We start from the raw sequence: 18307 nt of genomic DNA, 5'->3' as shown, positions 1-18307 counted from the left end.
TCAAACGTTCAGCTCTAACCATAACAGTCCTATAATTCACTTTCGTCGCCAATTTCTACTATGCTTCCTAGATGGAGCATATCCCTCCCGACCCTGCTTATATCGCGTTTGAATCGTGGTAAAGCCTTCTTCTCAGAACCAAGGGTTAAGGTTCGCGACTTCGCTTGACATGGCTCCGAGTTCTGATCAGAATGCTTCGGAGCATTCAAAAGATATGATATCGGAACCCAGTTGCTCGATACAGCCAGATAGCACAACTGCAGCAATGGTGGCCAGGTGACAGTGGTGAGCAGCCGACAGGCCAAGCCATCGCTGCTCGTAGATAGCACTGCAGTCATGGAGTAGAAAAGAGCTCCAAGTATTGTAAAAAGCGTGAGTACATTGAACCAGATGCAATTCTGCCATAAGTCCCGGTGAAGCTTCTTGTATAGCGGGGTAGCGGAGTTGTGGTTCCAGGAATTTGCAGTGCTTCCTGTCACAAATGAGCCTTTAGGTTCGCTGGTAAACAGATAGAACTTGAGGATGCTATAGATGTTCCCTACAATTCAGATTAGCCGCGAAGTTGCTACAGGAAGAAATTGTGAACTCACCGCCAGCAAGCCACTTGTTTTCCAGGTGAGCGAATGGCACACTTCGGAAGCCTGTATGCGCGGCCTGAGCATATTCATAGAGCCAAGTCATGAGGACTTGTAATGCAGCAAGTGAAAATTGGAGCTTGGTAGTGAAGGGAGAGCTGACCGGGATCAGCTGTCCAGAAAGAAGAAGACATGGAACAGCAGAGAAGCCAATCAAACAACCTAGTTCTGCTGCAATGATTCCCACGCCATTGAAGGCGATATTCTGCCGTAAGTGCTTTGGAAGAGTTTGAATCTCCCGAGAGAGCACCGCCATAATTTGCTGGGCATGTCCGATGTACCAGCGGTTTCTTTGAGCAATATGACCAGTGAGAGAAGTTGGGACAAGCCCAAATTGGAGAGGCTCCTGCACTTGCATAGTGCGGTGTCCCATGCCGTGTAACACCAGGGAGAGCTGCCAGTCTTCAGAGAAAGAGTAGGTGGGATAGAGGCCGACCTCGACAATAAATTTCCGCCGGAAAACTGCACCGGATCCTGCATCTATGGCCTTTCCCAGAATATCCAGCTCTGCATTTTGGCAGGTATAGAAATGAGACCGTGCTTGAGAAAGCGGGTCGCCCCTGGGAAGATTGGAGAAATATTGCCGGGTAGAGACCAACGCCGATTTAGGATTCCGAAGCAAATGGGGCAGAGTTCCTCGAAGGAAATCCCGTGTCGGGATAGAGTCGGCATCTAATATGGCACAGAACTCTGGCTGGATCTCTCGCTGCAGGGTCGTCAAGGCATAATTCAGATTTCCTGATTTTGCAAACACCTGACCGGATTGTCTGCCACGAGAATGATATGACAGGTGAAACCATTGAGACTGCAACTTAGCCACGGCCTTTTTCAGTACGGTCGAATCGCCATCATCTAGCACCAAGACTCGAAAGTGAGATGCAGGATAGTCCAAGGTACATGCTGCTCGCACTGTGTCCATGATCACTTCGACCGGCTCCCCGCAGCAAGGTAGCAGGACGTCCACACGGGGCACATTTTTCGTGCCTTGAAGTCGCAGCCTCTTGCGGGGACCACCTCCAGGAACTTGGCTTGCGGCCACAACCAGGAGTTGTTCCTTTCGAGACAAATCTAGACACCTGGTTAGAGTCTTCGTAGGTCATGGTCGAGAAAAAAGCTCACGAGAGAATATAGCTTCCACTAGCAGCATTACCCACATTTGCCAAGTTTGTCGGGGGTAGATCAGGATCAGTAACAAACGCGCAATGAAATAAAGATAGCCGACCCATATTGCCATCTGGGCGACATAGTAGAGGGACTTCCGATACCGCTGACCGGCGAGAATTCGCTGATCTGGCGGCAGTTCACGAATATCGTGACCTTGCTCCGAAGGCATTTTGGAAGGTGATTTTTTCGCAACCCTCTCTGTAGTTTTACGGGGTGGATAAAGCGCTTAGTCTTGGATTCTCCTGTTATTGGCGCTCCCACAGCTGGGTCTCAACGCTCGTCGATTTTGCCATAATAGCAGGAGTGTTGTTGCTAGAATCAAGACAAAACTCCATTGGAAAAGAGGGGCCCGCAAAATGGTTAGTTGTGCCGTTTTGTAATTTTTTTTTTTAGAACATGTGTTGTGGTAGACTGCTCTGGGCCAGCCACGATGGATTTGGGCCGGGGCGAGCCGAAAGCTTCTTCCGCTCGATCCCGGTTGACAAGATGAGCTGTTAGATAAGTAACTCGCCGCAAACTTGACAATTTCGAAGAATTTTGGGTGCTGTACTGCTCAGAAATATATTATAGTCATTTATGCGGTGGTCTTTGCGATCTAGTTTGGAGATTTTGAAGACTTCTTCAGCTTTCATGACTTGTGTCCCGGAACCATCCACACCGCCAGTTTCAAGGTTTATGATGAATTTCCTGAAAACCAATAAGCTATTTTCCAATATGGTTTTACCATATAATCGCAAAATACTCATATCTCATGCATAGATACGATATTACCTTCAATGACAGGTGGTTCGGCACGAGGTGTGGCATTTTCGGCGAGATCGTAGGAAGACCTCTTCAGTTTCACGTCGATAGCGGCTGTGTTTGGAATCTCTTCAATCTTGTAGCCGTAGATCCATACTCTGCGTATGAATGGCGAGAGGACGAAAGGAATGGATTGGAAAGTGGAAAGTGCTTCCCTATAAACTGCTAGTATGTATACTACTAACCCGATTTGTGACATCAATAGCGTGACGTATTATTATTTCCACTACTACGACTATTGACAATGTTGATTGTCGAAGTTTTTAAACAGCCTTCATTTCTCTTGCTGCCTATTGACTTATCATATCGTCTTTGTCGTAAACAAAATTAGGCCTCCAGCGCAACTCCGCCGTGTGTCGATCTTGAGGCTCATCAGTGTCTTATTCCTCACCTATTTGGACAACTCCTCAGGTAGACAGTCGCTCATCCAGACTCATCATGTCGCAACCACAAGACATCAACTCTACCTTGGCCAAAGCCATGGTACTACGACGACGACCGGCGATGCGTCAAGTTCTACCCTGACAGCACAGGCGAGATCTGCCCCTGTCTCGAGAGCTGGAATTTTGACGAGAAAGGCCTTGAACACCAGGCCGACTAGGTCAATGTTCAAGGAGAGCGCGTTCAAATCCAGAACGTTCACTGTCCGCGTTGAGAGCGGGAACTTCGCCAAGCCTTTTATGAAGGGCCATGGTGGTGTGAAGTCTTTCGAAAGACCTGGCGCACAATTATGCGTTGCGGCTTGGGTTTGATACCTATCCCTGGGCGTTACCCGAGGAGTACATCGGGGATTCGGTTAGGATGAATGATGTGTGTTTCCGCGCCATTGTGGAAGAAAAAGAAATCCATCACATGTGCCTCGGCCAGATGTCTGCAAAGCAGGGGATTACGTACGGCGGGTCGATTAGGCTATAGTTAGTGCGGACTGGCCACAAGTAGGAGCAACTCTATTCATGCCAGATTCTCCACTTAGACTACTGACTAGCAGCGTCTCGGGTGAATAATGCCTCATATCTCCGTGTGCCAACAGAAGAATCTCAATTGGTCAGTTTGGCCCTTCGCCCAGGGTACCAGACTGGCGGGAATGATCGAGACGATATCTTCTAGCCGGCATCGGACAGCCTCGTGTTCACAATGGGAAACTCGACACGGGGAAAACCAACTTTTGACCATCGGATGCGTCTCCAGATGGAGAGTCTTGGCAAAACACACATGTTCGGGTCAGGTTCAACGGCCGCGAACCAGGGTACACATACAGTTCACTGCGGGGGACTCGCTTAGAAAAATTGAACTAAAAGGTCAGTAAGATTAGGTACACCGGAATGGATCCAAAGTAAAAAACGACCTAACTACGGCTTCGTTTTAATCTTCCTCCCCCGAGCTCTTGATTGATTATACAGAATCACCATCGGTTTAGCAAGACGAAAAAAGAAAGACATAAACCTCGACAATCTGTGATGTAACTCAATCTAATTAACTTCAAACCCCAGTTCCATTCCTACAGTAGTTCTCACATCATCTGCCTACACCGGAAAGACAAGAGCTAGCAACGGCCCTACCCCAACCCCTGCAGCCATGGCGTACAGGCTAGTGTGCCGGGCGGACGGCGTACCTGCCCTGTGCGGGTTGGGCCCAAAAATTCAATGTCTGTTTCGGGACGAATCACCGTTGTGGGGAGAACGGAAGAACTCACATGCGGTCGGCTGCCCTAATTGTTCGAGAGCAGATCTACACTGCTAAATGCGTACTACAAAGCGGGAAAGATCCCACCATGACGATCCAGGCCCACCCTAGTCTTAGCCTTCATAAGGGGGAGGCAGAGGGGAAAATCATTGAAAGTATGTGGTCAGATTGGAAAGTCCTTGCAGCAACGTGCATGTCAATGGGCCACTGCTGTTAGATCTGCATCTGCAAGGAAAAACGTATCTATTTGTAACACATGCTGCTCACAGGAGCGATTGAGACATTATGGAATAATAACATGGAAAAGTAAGCCATGAATGATGGTGGCTTCGAGAAATGTGAAACAAGCCATCCCGCCGCTTTACAGTAGTGCCCTTGTTTTTGATCCTTCCAGAACCTCCGACGCCACGCCAGAAGACCAAACCAAGTCCGTAACACCCGAGGGATCAGAAGCATAGAAAGTTTCAAATTTGAGTTTTTCTGGAAATAATGCACAAGACATGACTCGAATAATCACTGCCTATACCCTGCTGCTGCAAAAGTAGACTGCGGATCCCAGTCCCGCCCACCCTGTGACGAGCTGGGCGGGCGCGGACCAGAGAAACTCAGAGACGGGCGCACGTATCGGGCCTCTGAGCCCCGGCCGAATTGCACAGTCCTGTCAAAGGTTGGGCTAGGGCTGGCCATGGGACTGCGGCTGGCCATTTCAGGGGTAGGCGATCGCATGAAGGTCTCGGGCGTCTTTGTGCCGGGGCCCGTTAGCATCTCGAACCCCTTGGAATCCTCGTAGCGCTTGCGAGCATCAGTGGAGATGAATTCGTTCTGTCGGGTAAAACTGCGGCGGAATAGGTCCAGCCAGCCGGCGAACATGGATGGGCGTGCATACAGGACGAAGTTCCAGATTCCCACTAGGGACAAAAGAATAACGACTGCAAGCAAAGTGGACTTGCTAGGGCCAATGGCTGAAGCCTTGGATTGGCAGGCCTTTTTGTCGCCTTCCAAGATGACCAGGCAATATAGCCAGGGCTCAGCAATGGCCATGTTGGTGGCGTTGGGCTCAACGGCGTTATCGAGGTTGATGAAGACGATGGCAAAGAAGAAAACATTTCCGATGATAATCAGCACCAGGGCGACGCCGCGCCACTGGAGCTGTAGAACGCGGCGAATACGTCTATAGGCCTGGCGCGCGGTCACGGTGCGCACGCTGGCATTATAGGAGGGCAGACCAGAGCTGTTGTTGGTGCTTGAATTGTTGTTGGAGTTGTCGAAGAGGGAGCGGACGTAGACGTGGATGCAGTACGCCATAGTTGTCACCTGAAGAACCAAGGCAGCGACCGCAAAAGACATGATAGGGGCCCAGTAGTCTTGTACGCCGTTTTGCACATTGATATGGCAAATTTCGCCGAACCGGAATGACACGCCGGTAAATATGAGCATGATTGTGATCATGGCCCCAGGGATACCGAATCCGCACAGGAACGCTCCCCACATAAACTTGGGTCCCAATACCACTTCCCAACACACCTGGAGGTGAAAGGCAACCGTGCGGATAAAACTCCACATAATAACCATCCAGCCACCAAATAAGAGCAATGAGCCAGAAAAGGCGCATGAGAGATCCGAGTACATGTCATTGGGCGTGATGGCGTTATGGCATTGATTAGGTTTGGCACCGAGGGGGATGATAAAGGCAATCTCCATACAGCAGATGCCCAGGGTAAAGCAGATGCTTAAGTAGTGGCGGTGCGTCCATTTGACGGGGAGGACGGCGTAGGAAACGAGTAGGAAAATGCAAAGCGGCAGGACGGCGACACTGATCCAGCTGGCGATCTCGACTTTTGGGACCACATCTATCACTTGGTTAGACTAACCATACACGCACATCTTGCAGATTGACTAACCGTCACCGTATCTCCACTCATCCAGAGGACAGGGAAGACAACACGAGACATTGCCGCCAATTGGGAGTGTTTCACAGTAACGGCCTCCAATAAAACCACCGACTGAGGGGAAATGAGTCTCTTGAAGGAAAGGAGGGGGGCAAAGCCCGTTCAGGGCGTGGTGCGCCATGGTGTCAAAAACCGCTCAAGCACATCCGTCATATCCAGAGACTACACGCGCCAGCGCGAAAATACCGCACGCAAGAGCGTCGGACGACGAAAATGAGGGGCAAAGAAAAAGCGAGGGAAAGATCTAGAGACCCAGCAGAGTGATATCTGGGGGGGGGGGAGGGGAAGGAAGAGAAAATGAAGACAGTGGGGAGGAAAGCAATAGTATATGTATAGGCTAAGTGCCAGGCGACCTATGAATGGCAGGTATGAAGACAGGGCCCGTTCACCAAGTGGCCCACGGTATACACGAGGACTTGGAGAGGCCGGGCGGGTTATTGGGCGGCTGGAATGGGTTAGCGGCACGGTCCTCCGTTCAAGAACAGTCCTTGGCTCCAGGGGTGCTGGAACCCTGGGACTAGCGAGGAGGGGGAGGCCTTGAGCATTTAGGGTTGGTGCAAAAAATACCGAGGCCACACGCCGTGGAAGCGAGCGGCCAACGATCAGCGGTCATTTTTCGAGTATAGATCATCGCTGGGACAGGATCAATAGCCGTGACGGTTTGCGCCGTCGCACCGTGCCATGGTCGCACTCTGTCGGATGGAGCAGCTGGCCTTGTTCGTACCATACAGAAAAAGTGCCGACCGCCGATCTAGGACCTTCACGTTTCCACAGTACGGAGTCGAATTCACGAGACAGGGGTAAGCAGATAGCGTTCTGCTCTGCCCCTTTTTGTTTTTGTTTTTTATTTCCTCTTTTCCCTTTGTTTTCTTCCGGAGATCGCCGTGCTATTGTTCTCCTTACGCTGTACGACAGTCGCTTGTGTCGCCTATGATTCGTCATACTGCGACCCTACTGAGAGGACAATGGCAAAGTGTGCACAGTACATAGCGACTGAAAGGCTTTCTTAGTGCGAGACGGGACGAGTCATCGTTAGCCTCAGCCACGAGTGGATCGGCCTAAGGTCCAACGGGAAACACCTCCCTGAATCTAGAAGTTATCATCCTCGGTGGGCCTTACAGTCTTAGTCTCGCATATGATTATTGCAAGCTCGCGTGGGCTTTTGCCGTGCTCAAAACGGGCGTACGATTTGGTGGCGGCAGCTCGGAGAATTTGCCTCTGAGCCCAGCTAATGCAGTCAGACGGATGTTCCGATCGGCACAGGCCAACTACGTAGTGAGGTCAACATGACAGCTGAAATGGCCCACCACCGGCGAATTGTGCATAGGCAGCCCCAGAATATGATCTGACTGATCGGTCCCGCCCACGAGCATCGTAGCAAATGATCATGTTCCTCTTCAAGGGTCCAGGGCCCCGGGCAAATCCTGCCATGGCCCGCCCGATCCTGACCGCGCCAATTCGTCCAATCACCGTCTCTATCCCGACTCCTCCTGTGATCACCACCGACATTCGTTGCAAATTCGACCAATGTGATATTTGACCTGCTTCATAGCCGGAACGTGGATTGCTCATGCTGATAGGGCTGCTTAGCGTGACTGGTCACTGCACGGCGGACGACGATTCCTTTAAAGGCGAAGATTTCGACTCGTATTGGACTGGGCTTAGAATACTAGGCTACGAATCAAACAATTCGTGGCAGTGTGCGTCATTCTGCGAAAAACTAAAGAGTCTAGGTCGAATGAGCGATTGTTATTGCAAGGATCCCAAATCACGAGGAATTTTTATCCTAAATCGTTTGCTTAACTACGGGTTCGAGGTATCATCGTACCCTCTTAACAAATATCTGGCAGACAGATCTACAATATTCGCGGCGTTTTGATGCACTGCACCGCTTGAAAGTAGCGAAATGCAAAATGGAATAATTGCAGAGACCACCGATCTAAGTCAGGTGAGGTATAAGATTCGAGCGATAAATTAGTATAGGCTGGATATCAATCCTGGTATCGCACAATTTCTAGTCTCTACAGTTTACCAGCCGAACTAATAACAAAATCCTCAAGATATCTCTTTATTATCAAAAGTGTGCTCAAAACAATGAGTGCAAAATGCGTGTCGGCGCCGCTTTGATCCATTCTGCCCAGGTGTCATATTCAACCTTAGGCTGCAGATTGACGTCGAGAGCACCATCGCGGATATTGCTCAGTACATCAATATCTTGAACCTTCAGGAGGAGCAGTCCTCGCACTCCAAGTGAGATCTTTTTGGAAAATTTGAGGTAGACAATCCAGATTAGGAAGAGGACGATGGTGAGCGGAAACGCGAGGTAGTTCTCAAAGAAGAGCATTGCGCTTTTTGATATCACAGACACATATAGCTCAGCAATGAGGCATAGCACATTGAGCCCGAGGCCGATCCAGCTGCCGATTACACCAAATGGTGCGTAGTAGGCGAGTTCTTTGAAGTCGTGCCCATTATATGCCCAAGCTTTGCGGAAGCGGATATGAGCGAGACAGATACTGCCCCAGAGCATGAACTGCGACACCCCTGACAGGGCTAGGAGCCAGTCGAAAATGGCATTTCCCGTTGATGATGCCTCGTTAATAAACGCCAGGAAGCCAAACGCAATCTGTAGCAGAACACAGTAGAGTGGCCGCCCAGCCTTGTCGATATATGCGAATATCTGAGGGGCCATTCTCTGCTCTGCTAGAGCCTGTAAGGTCCGGCTTGAAGCAAATGTTGCGGAGTTGGCAACGCTGATAACAGAAATTGTGATGACTGCGTTCATCACAGACGGCAGACCCGAGATACCAGCGTTCTGAATAGACACAACAAAGGGTGACGCCTTAGTGTTAGCGCCAGTAGAACCTAGAAGCCATTTAGAATCATATGGCACAATAAGTCCTACTATAAAGGTTGCCAAGAGATAGAAAATCGTAATTCGCCAGAAAACTTGCTTAGTCGCCTTAGGGATAGCCTTGCCAGGGTTTTTGGACTCGGCAGCAGCTAACCCCGTCAACTCAGTACCAGTAAAGGACACTGCAGCCGTGACGAAGACAGAGCAGAAGCCGGTAAAGGTGGTGAATGCGCCGGGACTATGCCAGTAGTGGGCTCCAATATAACCACCTTTTGGGGCGCCGCCACAGTCAATCACAATTCCGAGTATTATAAATCCAATTATTGCCGTGACCTTGATTATCCCAAGAATAAATTCAACTAATGCCACCGTTAGCATCGACTGTCACGCTAAGATTAGTATAGGGATCAATCCATATTACCTTCTCCATAGCCGCGGATACCAAATATTTGGATGACAGATAGTACTGCCAGGAAAGCCGCTACCCATATACCCATATTCAGGTCATCCCGCCAGAACTGGATAGTGATACTCGCAGCTGTAAGCTCGAATGGGAGGATAACGAGCCAACCGATGGCGTAATCCCAGCCCATAGCAAAACCCCTGTTATGTTGAGAATCAGCATATTTCGTCCCTTCGCAGTAAGTAATGAAGAGGGCCTAACCATGCCGGAGAGATGAACCGGACGCAGTAGTCGAAAAAGGCCCCATTCACCGGGTAGAGTACCGCAAGCTCCCCGAGGGCTTGGACAGTAAGCAGAACCATAACACCAACAATCATGTAGGCGATGAGCTTTGAAACGGCATAGTTAGTATATCATGGCAGTTGCGGGTCAGACTACACTACAACTCACCAAGGCTCCAGGCCCTCCCTCTTGAAGCGCACCTCCAGTCCCCACGAACAGACCAGCTCCGATGGCACCACCTTGGATGATTGATTAGTTCGTGATCACTAAACAGGACATTTTTCTCTCGTTTCTTTTTCTCGGGCTACTAACCAATGGCAATCATCTGCATATGGCGACTTTGAAGCTCGCGTTTTAGGGCCGGGCGCTGGCCGAGCTCCTTATCGGCTGCTTCATCATAGGATGCAGCCGTGTTATTCAAATCAGTGGCTGGTGAGACCGCATCTCCAATTTGGTCGCCATCTTGCCCTTCGAAAGCAGTCATATTTGGCTACTTTAATTGGAGATAGAATTCCTTTTGGAAATGAAGTTGACAAAATCCCAACCACAGGGTGGATAACTAGCAAGGGCACAGCTATAGGCATGTACCTTATATGCTTCCCTCGGCGGGCCTAACCGAAGCACCAACAACCTTCGCTGTCATTTTGGCGACCGGCTAGTTACTGTCTCAAGACGGCCATCGGAATCTCCACCAGGTTTGCGGGGTACATAACCCACCCCCACAAAGTTAGGGGAATTCGCCAATGATCTCTGGCGCACAACATTTCCTGATTGTATATCCACAGAAGACTTTCAATATCCATTATCGTTAAGCGTACTTTGGTTAAACATCTATTCTCTCGAGGCATCTCTCTCTCCGTGACCGAATCTAGCTTCTTTGTCCAATTCTAGGCAAATTGGAAGGAACCAAACCGCGTTTGAATTCCTTATTTAGGGAGGTGCTTCCTGAAAATCAACCCGCTGTGGAGAGAAATTCCTTCGGGAGAGAGATCCCGACGCTATCTCCAAACAAAGAAAGAACCGGACCCGTAGTTACCAGAAGTAGTCATAATCGCTTCTCAGACAGGCGGACCGTACCGATCATACCTAAAATTGCCCTTTCATCGGCCCGATGTATTTTTGGTCTCCTCTGGATGGTCAGAATTCATTCGCCCGACATAAATATCTCTTCCAGGCCTTTAGATACGGAAAATAACAGACTCAAAATTACCCTTGATATACATAGTAAACATGGGTGACAACGTCCTGTTTTGCTATGGTACTCCCAGCCCAACTTTCCACCTAAAGTGCAAGCCGTTAAGACTAACACGCTTACCCTAGGGACATTGATGGCCCCTCAGGTACTGCACCGCGTTATCTACGGGTGCTCTGGCCTTGAACCCACCAACAAGACGCCGCCTAGGTTCCAGCCGGCGGTGCTACACGGATATCGACGATGTCGTGTACGAGATGAAGACTACCCAGGGATTGTAGCTGCAACAGAAACAGGGGACGCAGACTCTGTTGGGCATAGGCATACATCTGTTCTGGGTACTCTCGTGTCAGGCCTGACAGACAGCGACATTCGCCTTCTTGATGACTATGAGGGCAATGAGTACGCGCGGGAACGAATATTGGTGCGAACGGCTGATAAATCGCTTGATTCAGCCTCTTCTGGAGAGAAGGCCAGCGCAAGCTCGAGTCTGCTGCATGAATTTGATACCGCGGAAGCCACGAACGAGGTCTCTGCCATGGCCTATGTGTGGGTGGCAGGAAGAGAGAGGCTTGAGGAAGCGGAGTGGGATTTCCAGACATTTACGAGAGATAAGTTAAGTTGGTGGGTTACAGAGCATATCCCATGAAGGTACAAAATCTTGATGAAAAAGAGTATAATCATATGGACGAAGTGTCAAACTTAAATTAGAGAAGATTAGGGAAATAGACAAATTGTCCTGGCCGTACTTTCAGCATTTGTGCCGGTCCGCCCGTCTCACGTAGTAAGATTCAAAGAGAATAATGTAGAGAATTTGCTTCCTGTCCCCCATTCACCCCCTTCATCTGAACCCGTGAATGGCTCCTAGATGATCCCTGAACGGCTGCCGAGTCATCTCAGCTGAACTTGCATGGTCACGTGACTCACATGGCCTAGCGCCCCAGGACAACTGTAGGTAGGGGATACATTTTGGAGGTGGTTTCATTGGGAAACACCAAGATGAACAACCATCTGCTTCCATTTCCATACAACCTGTCACAACCACCAACGTGGCTAGATCGCGTAGTGTATCCGCTTTCCGATGTTTTATTTAGAGGACCCAAGCGCTGCACGCCACAGGAACCATCGACAACGCCCATTCCTCTTCAAGACAACGGGGATGGCCTCCCTCCAATACGCATAATATGCATCTCAGACACGCACAACTCAACCCCCCAGCTTCCACCTGGTGACATCCTGATCCATGCAGGCGACTTGACTACCCATGGCACTTTCGCTGAGATGCAAGCACAGCTCCGGTGGCTGTCGTCACAGCCACATACTTATAAGATTGTTATTGCGGGAAACCATGATATACTCCTTGACGAGGCAAGCGATACGAAGTTTCTTATGCGCGAGGGAGATAGTGTCGCGGAGCGGAAAGAACTGGATTGGAGCGGGATTCAGTATTTGCAGGATGAAGCAGTTACGTTGGAACTACGAGTCCCCGGTCTTGGAAAGCAGCAAGTGCGCAAGGTGAAGATATATGGATCTCCAATGACGCCTGAGCTTGGCCTTTGGGCTTTTCAATATCCTTCAATCCGCGACGTGTGGACCGGACGGGTCCCCGATGATACTGATATTCTGGTGGTTCATGGTCCCCCGGCTCTATATGGAGACTATGATGGCGAGAAAAAACCGACTGGACAAGAAAAGGTGAAGGGAGATGGGTATCTATTGCGCGAGATACGCAGGGTGAAGCCCAAGATGGTTATCTGCGGCCATATCCACGGAGCGTTTGGCCTCGCTGTTATCCAACACGATGAAACCCAAGACGTCATGAACGGGCTACAGATGCGATGGGAAGGCTACGATTTATTCAGAGCTCTGAAACAGACCCTATGGAGCAAGATAACCACGAGAAGGAACGTTGCTCGCCGGGAAGAAACCTTTGTCGTTAACGCGGCCGTGGCGCCAGATGTTTCGAGAGGCAAGGAGAAAAGCGCAATCGCCATCGATTTTCACTAAGCGCAACCTGTACACGAGCAGTATTTTCATCACGTCATGACCCGTAAGAAGAGAAAGGCTAATGATACTAGCCTCTAAATAAAATGAATATGCGGTTGCCAATGCAGAATATTCTTCGCTGCTAGCTGAACGCTAGCCTTTACATCCTCGAACGAGCCGAGAACTTCCTCATTATCATGCGGGATCACTAGGGGTTTTTCAAGCCGCGGCACCTGGTTCGTCCACTCTGGGACTGACTCGAGGATTTTGTCCTCCTTCTGGTATTGCTCCAATTCTTCGCGCGAGATGATGCTGTCTGCTTTCAGTGGCAGACCCAAATTTATGCGCTCATTGAATGACTCGACTAACAACGCTGGTATGGCAGAAAGAACCGCATAGCGAGATTTGGACGGATCTTGCGGATCGAGAATGGAAGCAACTGGCCACTTTGCATACCAGAAATATTCAAGTTCGTTTCGCGGGCCAACGTTGTCGTTCAGAGTCAAATGCTCGTACAGTCGGTAGAGCGAAACTATCAAGCATGCAAATACCTAGCGGTGTGATCATTTTTGGGCTGGTTAGTTAACTGAATATTCGATTGATTCATCTTCAAATAATACCAGATGGGAGTTTTTACGAGCAAGCACTACGCTGCGAAACGGGAGTTTTTACGAGCAAGCACTACGCTGCGAAACGGCATGTACTTTATTACTCTCTCCCCAATCTTCAACCATTTTTTTAATTGCTAGCTATTTTGGTTTCCCTTTTCTGCGCTTTCCCATCGAATTATCCCTTCGAAATCGCAATCCATCACTTTCCAATGAAGTTTTCCCCCTCCAGTATCAATGACCATCCATGATCACCGGCAAACCAAAGTTCCCTCCACCCACTGCCCTCAGTGCACGCACAGCCTCCAATTTCGGCACCAAAATGTTTCTCACTTTTCCAAAAGATGCTCGATCCTCTTCCTTTCCTGCTTTGTAAGTTTCTTGCTGATTTGATTGATAAGACGGTCCGGGAGACAGTCGTAGTGAATGTGAACAGTCTTTCCCAGGGAAAGTCTCTTGATTCCATGTATCCTGTTGTATAGCAACCGTAGACCCATGTGGAGAAAATGCTCTTTGTCCAGGTCTTGGAGTGTCCAGATCTTCCTCGGCGGCAGTGCAAGAAGAGCGAGGCGATATCCCTCCTCCTCGCTCGGCTGTCTGATCTCTGCGAATCTCCGGCATGCCGTGTATGGACGAAGCTCCTCTGTCTCAGAGGCCCATGGGTCGCCCACTTCTGATTCGAGATCGGTATCTGAGAGCTCATAGCCTTCGTAATCATCCTCGGTGTCATAATTCGAATCAATTTCCTCAAATATGTCATCTTTGTTAACCTGATCGAGGGCATTGTCGGGATTATCGAACTCTTCTGGCCCCGCTACCTTTCCAGTGGGCCTGTCGGTAGTTCCGGTCGGTTCCTCCGCCTCCACCTCTGTCTGCATTGCTTCTTGGGTGTGGCAAGGCTTTTCAGGAGCCTGGCTAATTGGCGGCTGCTTCCCCCCTGTGTGTCTACCACTCCTCTGAGCTTTATTGAAAAGCTTCTGGCCTTCCTGTGAAGCATGATAATGGTCGACCTCAGGTTGCAGTTCGTTAAGGAGTTTAACCATGAGGTTGCTGATGTCGGGATTTCTGGCGTTTACAGCTAGCTGTAAGGACGCCTTTTCGATCTGGCGAGCGCTTCTGAACTGATCATGCGAGTTCGGAGTCATACGCCGAACCACGGTGGCCGGAAATTTGGATGTGATCTACATCACAGATTAGCAAATGCGAGAATATCTAGAATTCCCAACCGGAATAACTTACGCGTAAGACCCGACCAGCAAGCTGTGACTCTTGGGCGCGATTGATCCCGATTGAAGTGATGACGACCCTGTTGCAAGACTCATGAAGGTTTAGCCCGACGGCCCCAACGTCGTAGGTCATTATGAGGCATTGAATGGAGCTTTCAGGATCGTTGAACTCCTTGACCAACTTTGCTCTCTCTGAGTTGTCCAGGGCTGAATGGAAGACTCGAGCATCGATCAACATTTCTCGCAGAAACGCCTCCAAAAACCACGCGTTAAATGGATGGGATTCTCCAACAAGAAGCTTCTGATATCTGCGAGGATGTTTTTCCAGAATTTCCACTGCTCTGATCTCGAGTATCTGTTTGCAAACCAAGCGAATTGCTGGAGATCCGTATGCAAGATGCCTGATAAGCTCTCGGGCAAGCTTGATTGTCCTTATTTCACCCTTTCTGCGCGTCATTTTGTGAATGAATTCACCGGCCTTGAGCTGCGCACGCCAATGAGCAAGTTGGCGCACATAGGTGTTACGTCCAGCTCCCTGCATGAGCCGGTTGAGCCTAGCGCCTATGATTGAAAAGCCAAGAAAACTGAACTGACGCAGGGCGAGGATCGAATTGGCGCGGCTCCGCTTGACGAATTCCGATGTATAGAGGCTAGGTATCAAAGGTCAGCGAACACTCAAACTAAATCTGAAATTCCTCATAAGAACTGACTGACCTTGCAGCCAAGCGATGAAAAACTTGATGCTCCTGTACTTCATGAGACAAAAGCTTTACCTCGGCCGTGCTCCACTCCAATTTTGGGATCATATCCTTGAACGAGATTCCTTCGCCAGACTCTTGAGGAAGTACAGAGGCGTGACCACGTTGAATCATAATCAAGTCAAAAAGCAGACCAAGATATTCAGCTACTCGTTTGTGCTTGTCCTTGTTAGTTTCCAAAACGCGACGAATCAGACTTGGCATTAGGAGTATGAGACGTTTCGGATCCAGGCGCTCAAGTCCAGCAAATTTTTGCATCTGCATGTGGAGGGACTGCTCTTCTTTAAGAAGCTCAATCTCATTGTTTCTCCAGTCGTTTTGCATCCTCCGAAAGCTCAACTCGGGTTTGACAAGCTGCCAAAAGTGCTCAATAAAGCCGAGAATATCCTATGGAAAAGTATGAGCGGCGAAAATATCCATGTGAAACGCGTAAATCCAAGATATTACCTTGATCGAGTTGAACATTGGTGTAGCTGTCACCGCCACAACCTTCTCAAACCGATGAGCAAAGAGCATCGCCCAGGTTGCTGAGGCTTTGTTTTTGAAGCGGTGGGCCTCATCGGCTATGAGAAGGCCGAATTTCTTTTCACAGTGTGTTTGAAAGCTCTTTTTCTCGGTTGACCGGGGCTTGCAAGTGGCTCCTTCGTCTCCATAATCATTTTTCTCCGGGCACAGGGATCGACGAAGGTGAGTGTTGTAGGTGGTGACAACAATTGTTTTCGAGGCCTCGGGATTATCCTTATCAAAGAGCCATTGCAAGCTGGTAGGTAGGTTTTGTTTTGGATCACTCATCGCCTGCGCTGGAATAGAGTCAAGCCCAAGAGCGTCTTCCCATTCGCTATCGTTGTAGGAGAGCAACGGGCGAAAGCAAGGCCAATGTCCACGAATTTCAGTCAGCCACTGGCCAATGACCGTGGCAGGAACCACGAGCAGCGTTGGCTTCATGATCTCGGTAAGCATAGTACGCATAAGAAGCATAAGAAGACATGTTATTGTCTTTCCAAACCCGGTCTCGTCAGCTAAGATAACGCAATGGGTTTTGAGATCAGTTAGCTGCTTGGCTGCATGCTTGACTTTGTTAGCGCGAAGGTCATTTGAGTCGAGTCCCGCACTGGCGATGAGCTTGTCTCCGTCTATCTCGCCATATTGCTTGAGGATCAGTCCGACCGCGCCAGGGATCTGGTAGTGGTAGAATGTGATGTTGTGGGTAAATGTCTGGAACAATGTCGCTCGGTATCGATCGCCCTCCAATTCACAGAGTAGGAGATCCAAGCACAAATCAACGGGAGGTCCAACCCGGTTTTCGGTGCCCGAGAAGGCTTTTTGTTGAGTATAGTAATCAACGTTCTTCTTGCTCTAGAAATGAAATCAGTGGTGAAACTGGCAATCAGGCTTTAGTACATTTACCTTAGGCTCGCTATGATCCTCGGCCCTCAGACGCTCTGCCTGATACTCAGCTTCTGTGGCCGCAGCTTTTTCAGAGGACGTAAAGTCACGCGGTGGCTTGTCACGCTTGACACAATCAGGCGGAACCATCCTTGCCACATCATGCAGCATTGACTTTTGCCAGCCTCTGCGACCCGATTCAGAGGTCACGTCAAAACCGCCATAATATTCCAGAGTCTTTTGTCTTTTGCTAAAGATGCGCGGCTTTGGTGCCCTACCAGTACCATGGTGGCCTGCAAAGCTCCTTAATCCAAAGATACCACGGATTGAGGAAGCATTGACCTTCTCAGGACCTGGTTCGGATATCTCAGTGGCATTTCCATGGTCATTGGCCATCATCTCCAATTCTGGCTGCAAGTTGTCGCTTTCAAGAATATCTGCGCTGGGGTCTTCGACTGCATAAAGCACAACTTTGATGACGAAGTTGCTGTTTTCGTCATTCGCAAAGACGGCTTTGGATTCCTCCCATTCACCACTGAGAAGATCTTTCGAGACTCCACATCTGTGTGCTGCCAATGTATAACGCAGTTCGAGGTCTTGAATGTTCAGACGCAGTTCTTGACAGTTGAACATCATGCGAATCATATCCCTAAACACGTCGCCAGACTTGCAAAGCCCAGGGTTCTTGGAAAGATATTGATCAGACGGCGGTATTTTAAGACCGCGTGACTTGCCTTTCAAAATTGCTTCTTCCAGGTCTTCATGTCCGGGAAGCATCTTGTCTTGATCCCAAAAGACTTTGACTGAGATAGGCTTGTGATCAGCCTCATCATCAGAATCGTCGTCAGGAGGAAACGGCAATCCGGTCTCATCCTCTTCAACTTGCATCCATCCGGGGACATGGCTGATGCTCACGTGAACGCCCTCTTGAATGAATTGGAGCTTTTTGATTCTTCCATTCCAAATATGGTCATGGTCCACGCTGTACTTCAAGTATTGCAGCAGTGTGTAGCACCGATTAATACTCTCCAGCCGGCTTTCTTTTCCCGAATAACGAACAAGCCCTGCTGATTTGCGAACTTTAAACTCCTCATCAGGCACTTGAGCTTCGCCGAGCTTGTTGAATTGGGTCCTATATTCAGCATCCAGATCTTTGTTGCGTTGAAAAGGATTGTTTCGATACTCCCACACATCTGCTTCCAAAGTCAACAGATGATATGCGAGATGTCGGGTTTTCATCTGTTTCCGACGCTCTTGTGTTTCACTTTTATCCTCGTAATTCCAGTCTTTTGCAGGATCTGCACTTGAGATCCTGCTTTCATCTCCTTTGATCACTTCGAGGACGTGTCGTTTCGGGAATTCTTGGTGATTATTGGACAT

At 49.3% G+C, this 18307-nt stretch overlaps 4 protein-coding genes across 4 annotated transcripts; all 4 read right to left on the bottom strand.

Annotated features, from left to right (window-relative positions):
* Window positions 1-186: 186 nt before the first annotated feature.
* On the bottom strand, window positions 187-1968 carry PFLUO_LOCUS6476 (uncharacterized protein; the record flags this gene model as incomplete). The annotated part of the gene is made up of 4 exons (XM_073784025.1): window positions 187-328; window positions 388-538; window positions 591-1703; window positions 1755-1968. The coding sequence occupies 4 exons, from the start codon at window positions 1966-1968 to the stop codon at window positions 187-189; spliced, it is 1620 nt and encodes a 539-aa protein (XP_073640521.1).
* A 2828-nt stretch (window positions 1969-4796) lies between these two features.
* On the bottom strand, window positions 4797-6167 carry PFLUO_LOCUS6475 (uncharacterized protein; the record flags this gene model as incomplete). Its single annotated transcript, XM_073784024.1, has 2 exons — window positions 4797-6105; window positions 6160-6167. The coding sequence occupies 2 exons, from the start codon at window positions 6165-6167 to the stop codon at window positions 4797-4799; spliced, it is 1317 nt and encodes a 438-aa protein (XP_073640520.1).
* Window positions 6168-8318: 2151 nt separating this feature from the next.
* Window positions 8319-10255, bottom strand: PFLUO_LOCUS6474 (uncharacterized protein; the record flags this gene model as incomplete). Its single annotated transcript, XM_073784023.1, has 5 exons — window positions 8319-9445; window positions 9508-9689; window positions 9751-9878; window positions 9940-10010; window positions 10084-10255. The coding sequence occupies 5 exons, from the start codon at window positions 10253-10255 to the stop codon at window positions 8319-8321; spliced, it is 1680 nt and encodes a 559-aa protein (XP_073640519.1).
* Window positions 10256-13044: 2789 nt separating this feature from the next.
* Window positions 13045-18307, bottom strand: PFLUO_LOCUS6473 (uncharacterized protein; the record flags this gene model as incomplete). Its single annotated transcript, XM_073784021.1, has 6 exons — window positions 13045-13481; window positions 14051-14738; window positions 14797-15433; window positions 15498-15928; window positions 15989-16897; window positions 16949-18307. 6 exons carry the CDS (start codon window positions 18305-18307, stop codon window positions 13045-13047), a joined length of 4461 nt encoding a protein of 1486 aa, XP_073640518.1.

The sequence above is a fragment of the Penicillium psychrofluorescens genome (assembly GCF_964197705.1).
Source record: "Penicillium psychrofluorescens genome assembly, chromosome: 4".
Taxonomy (NCBI): domain Eukaryota; kingdom Fungi; phylum Ascomycota; class Eurotiomycetes; order Eurotiales; family Aspergillaceae; genus Penicillium; species Penicillium psychrofluorescens.
This window is presented reverse-complemented; position numbering and strand designations above follow the sequence as displayed.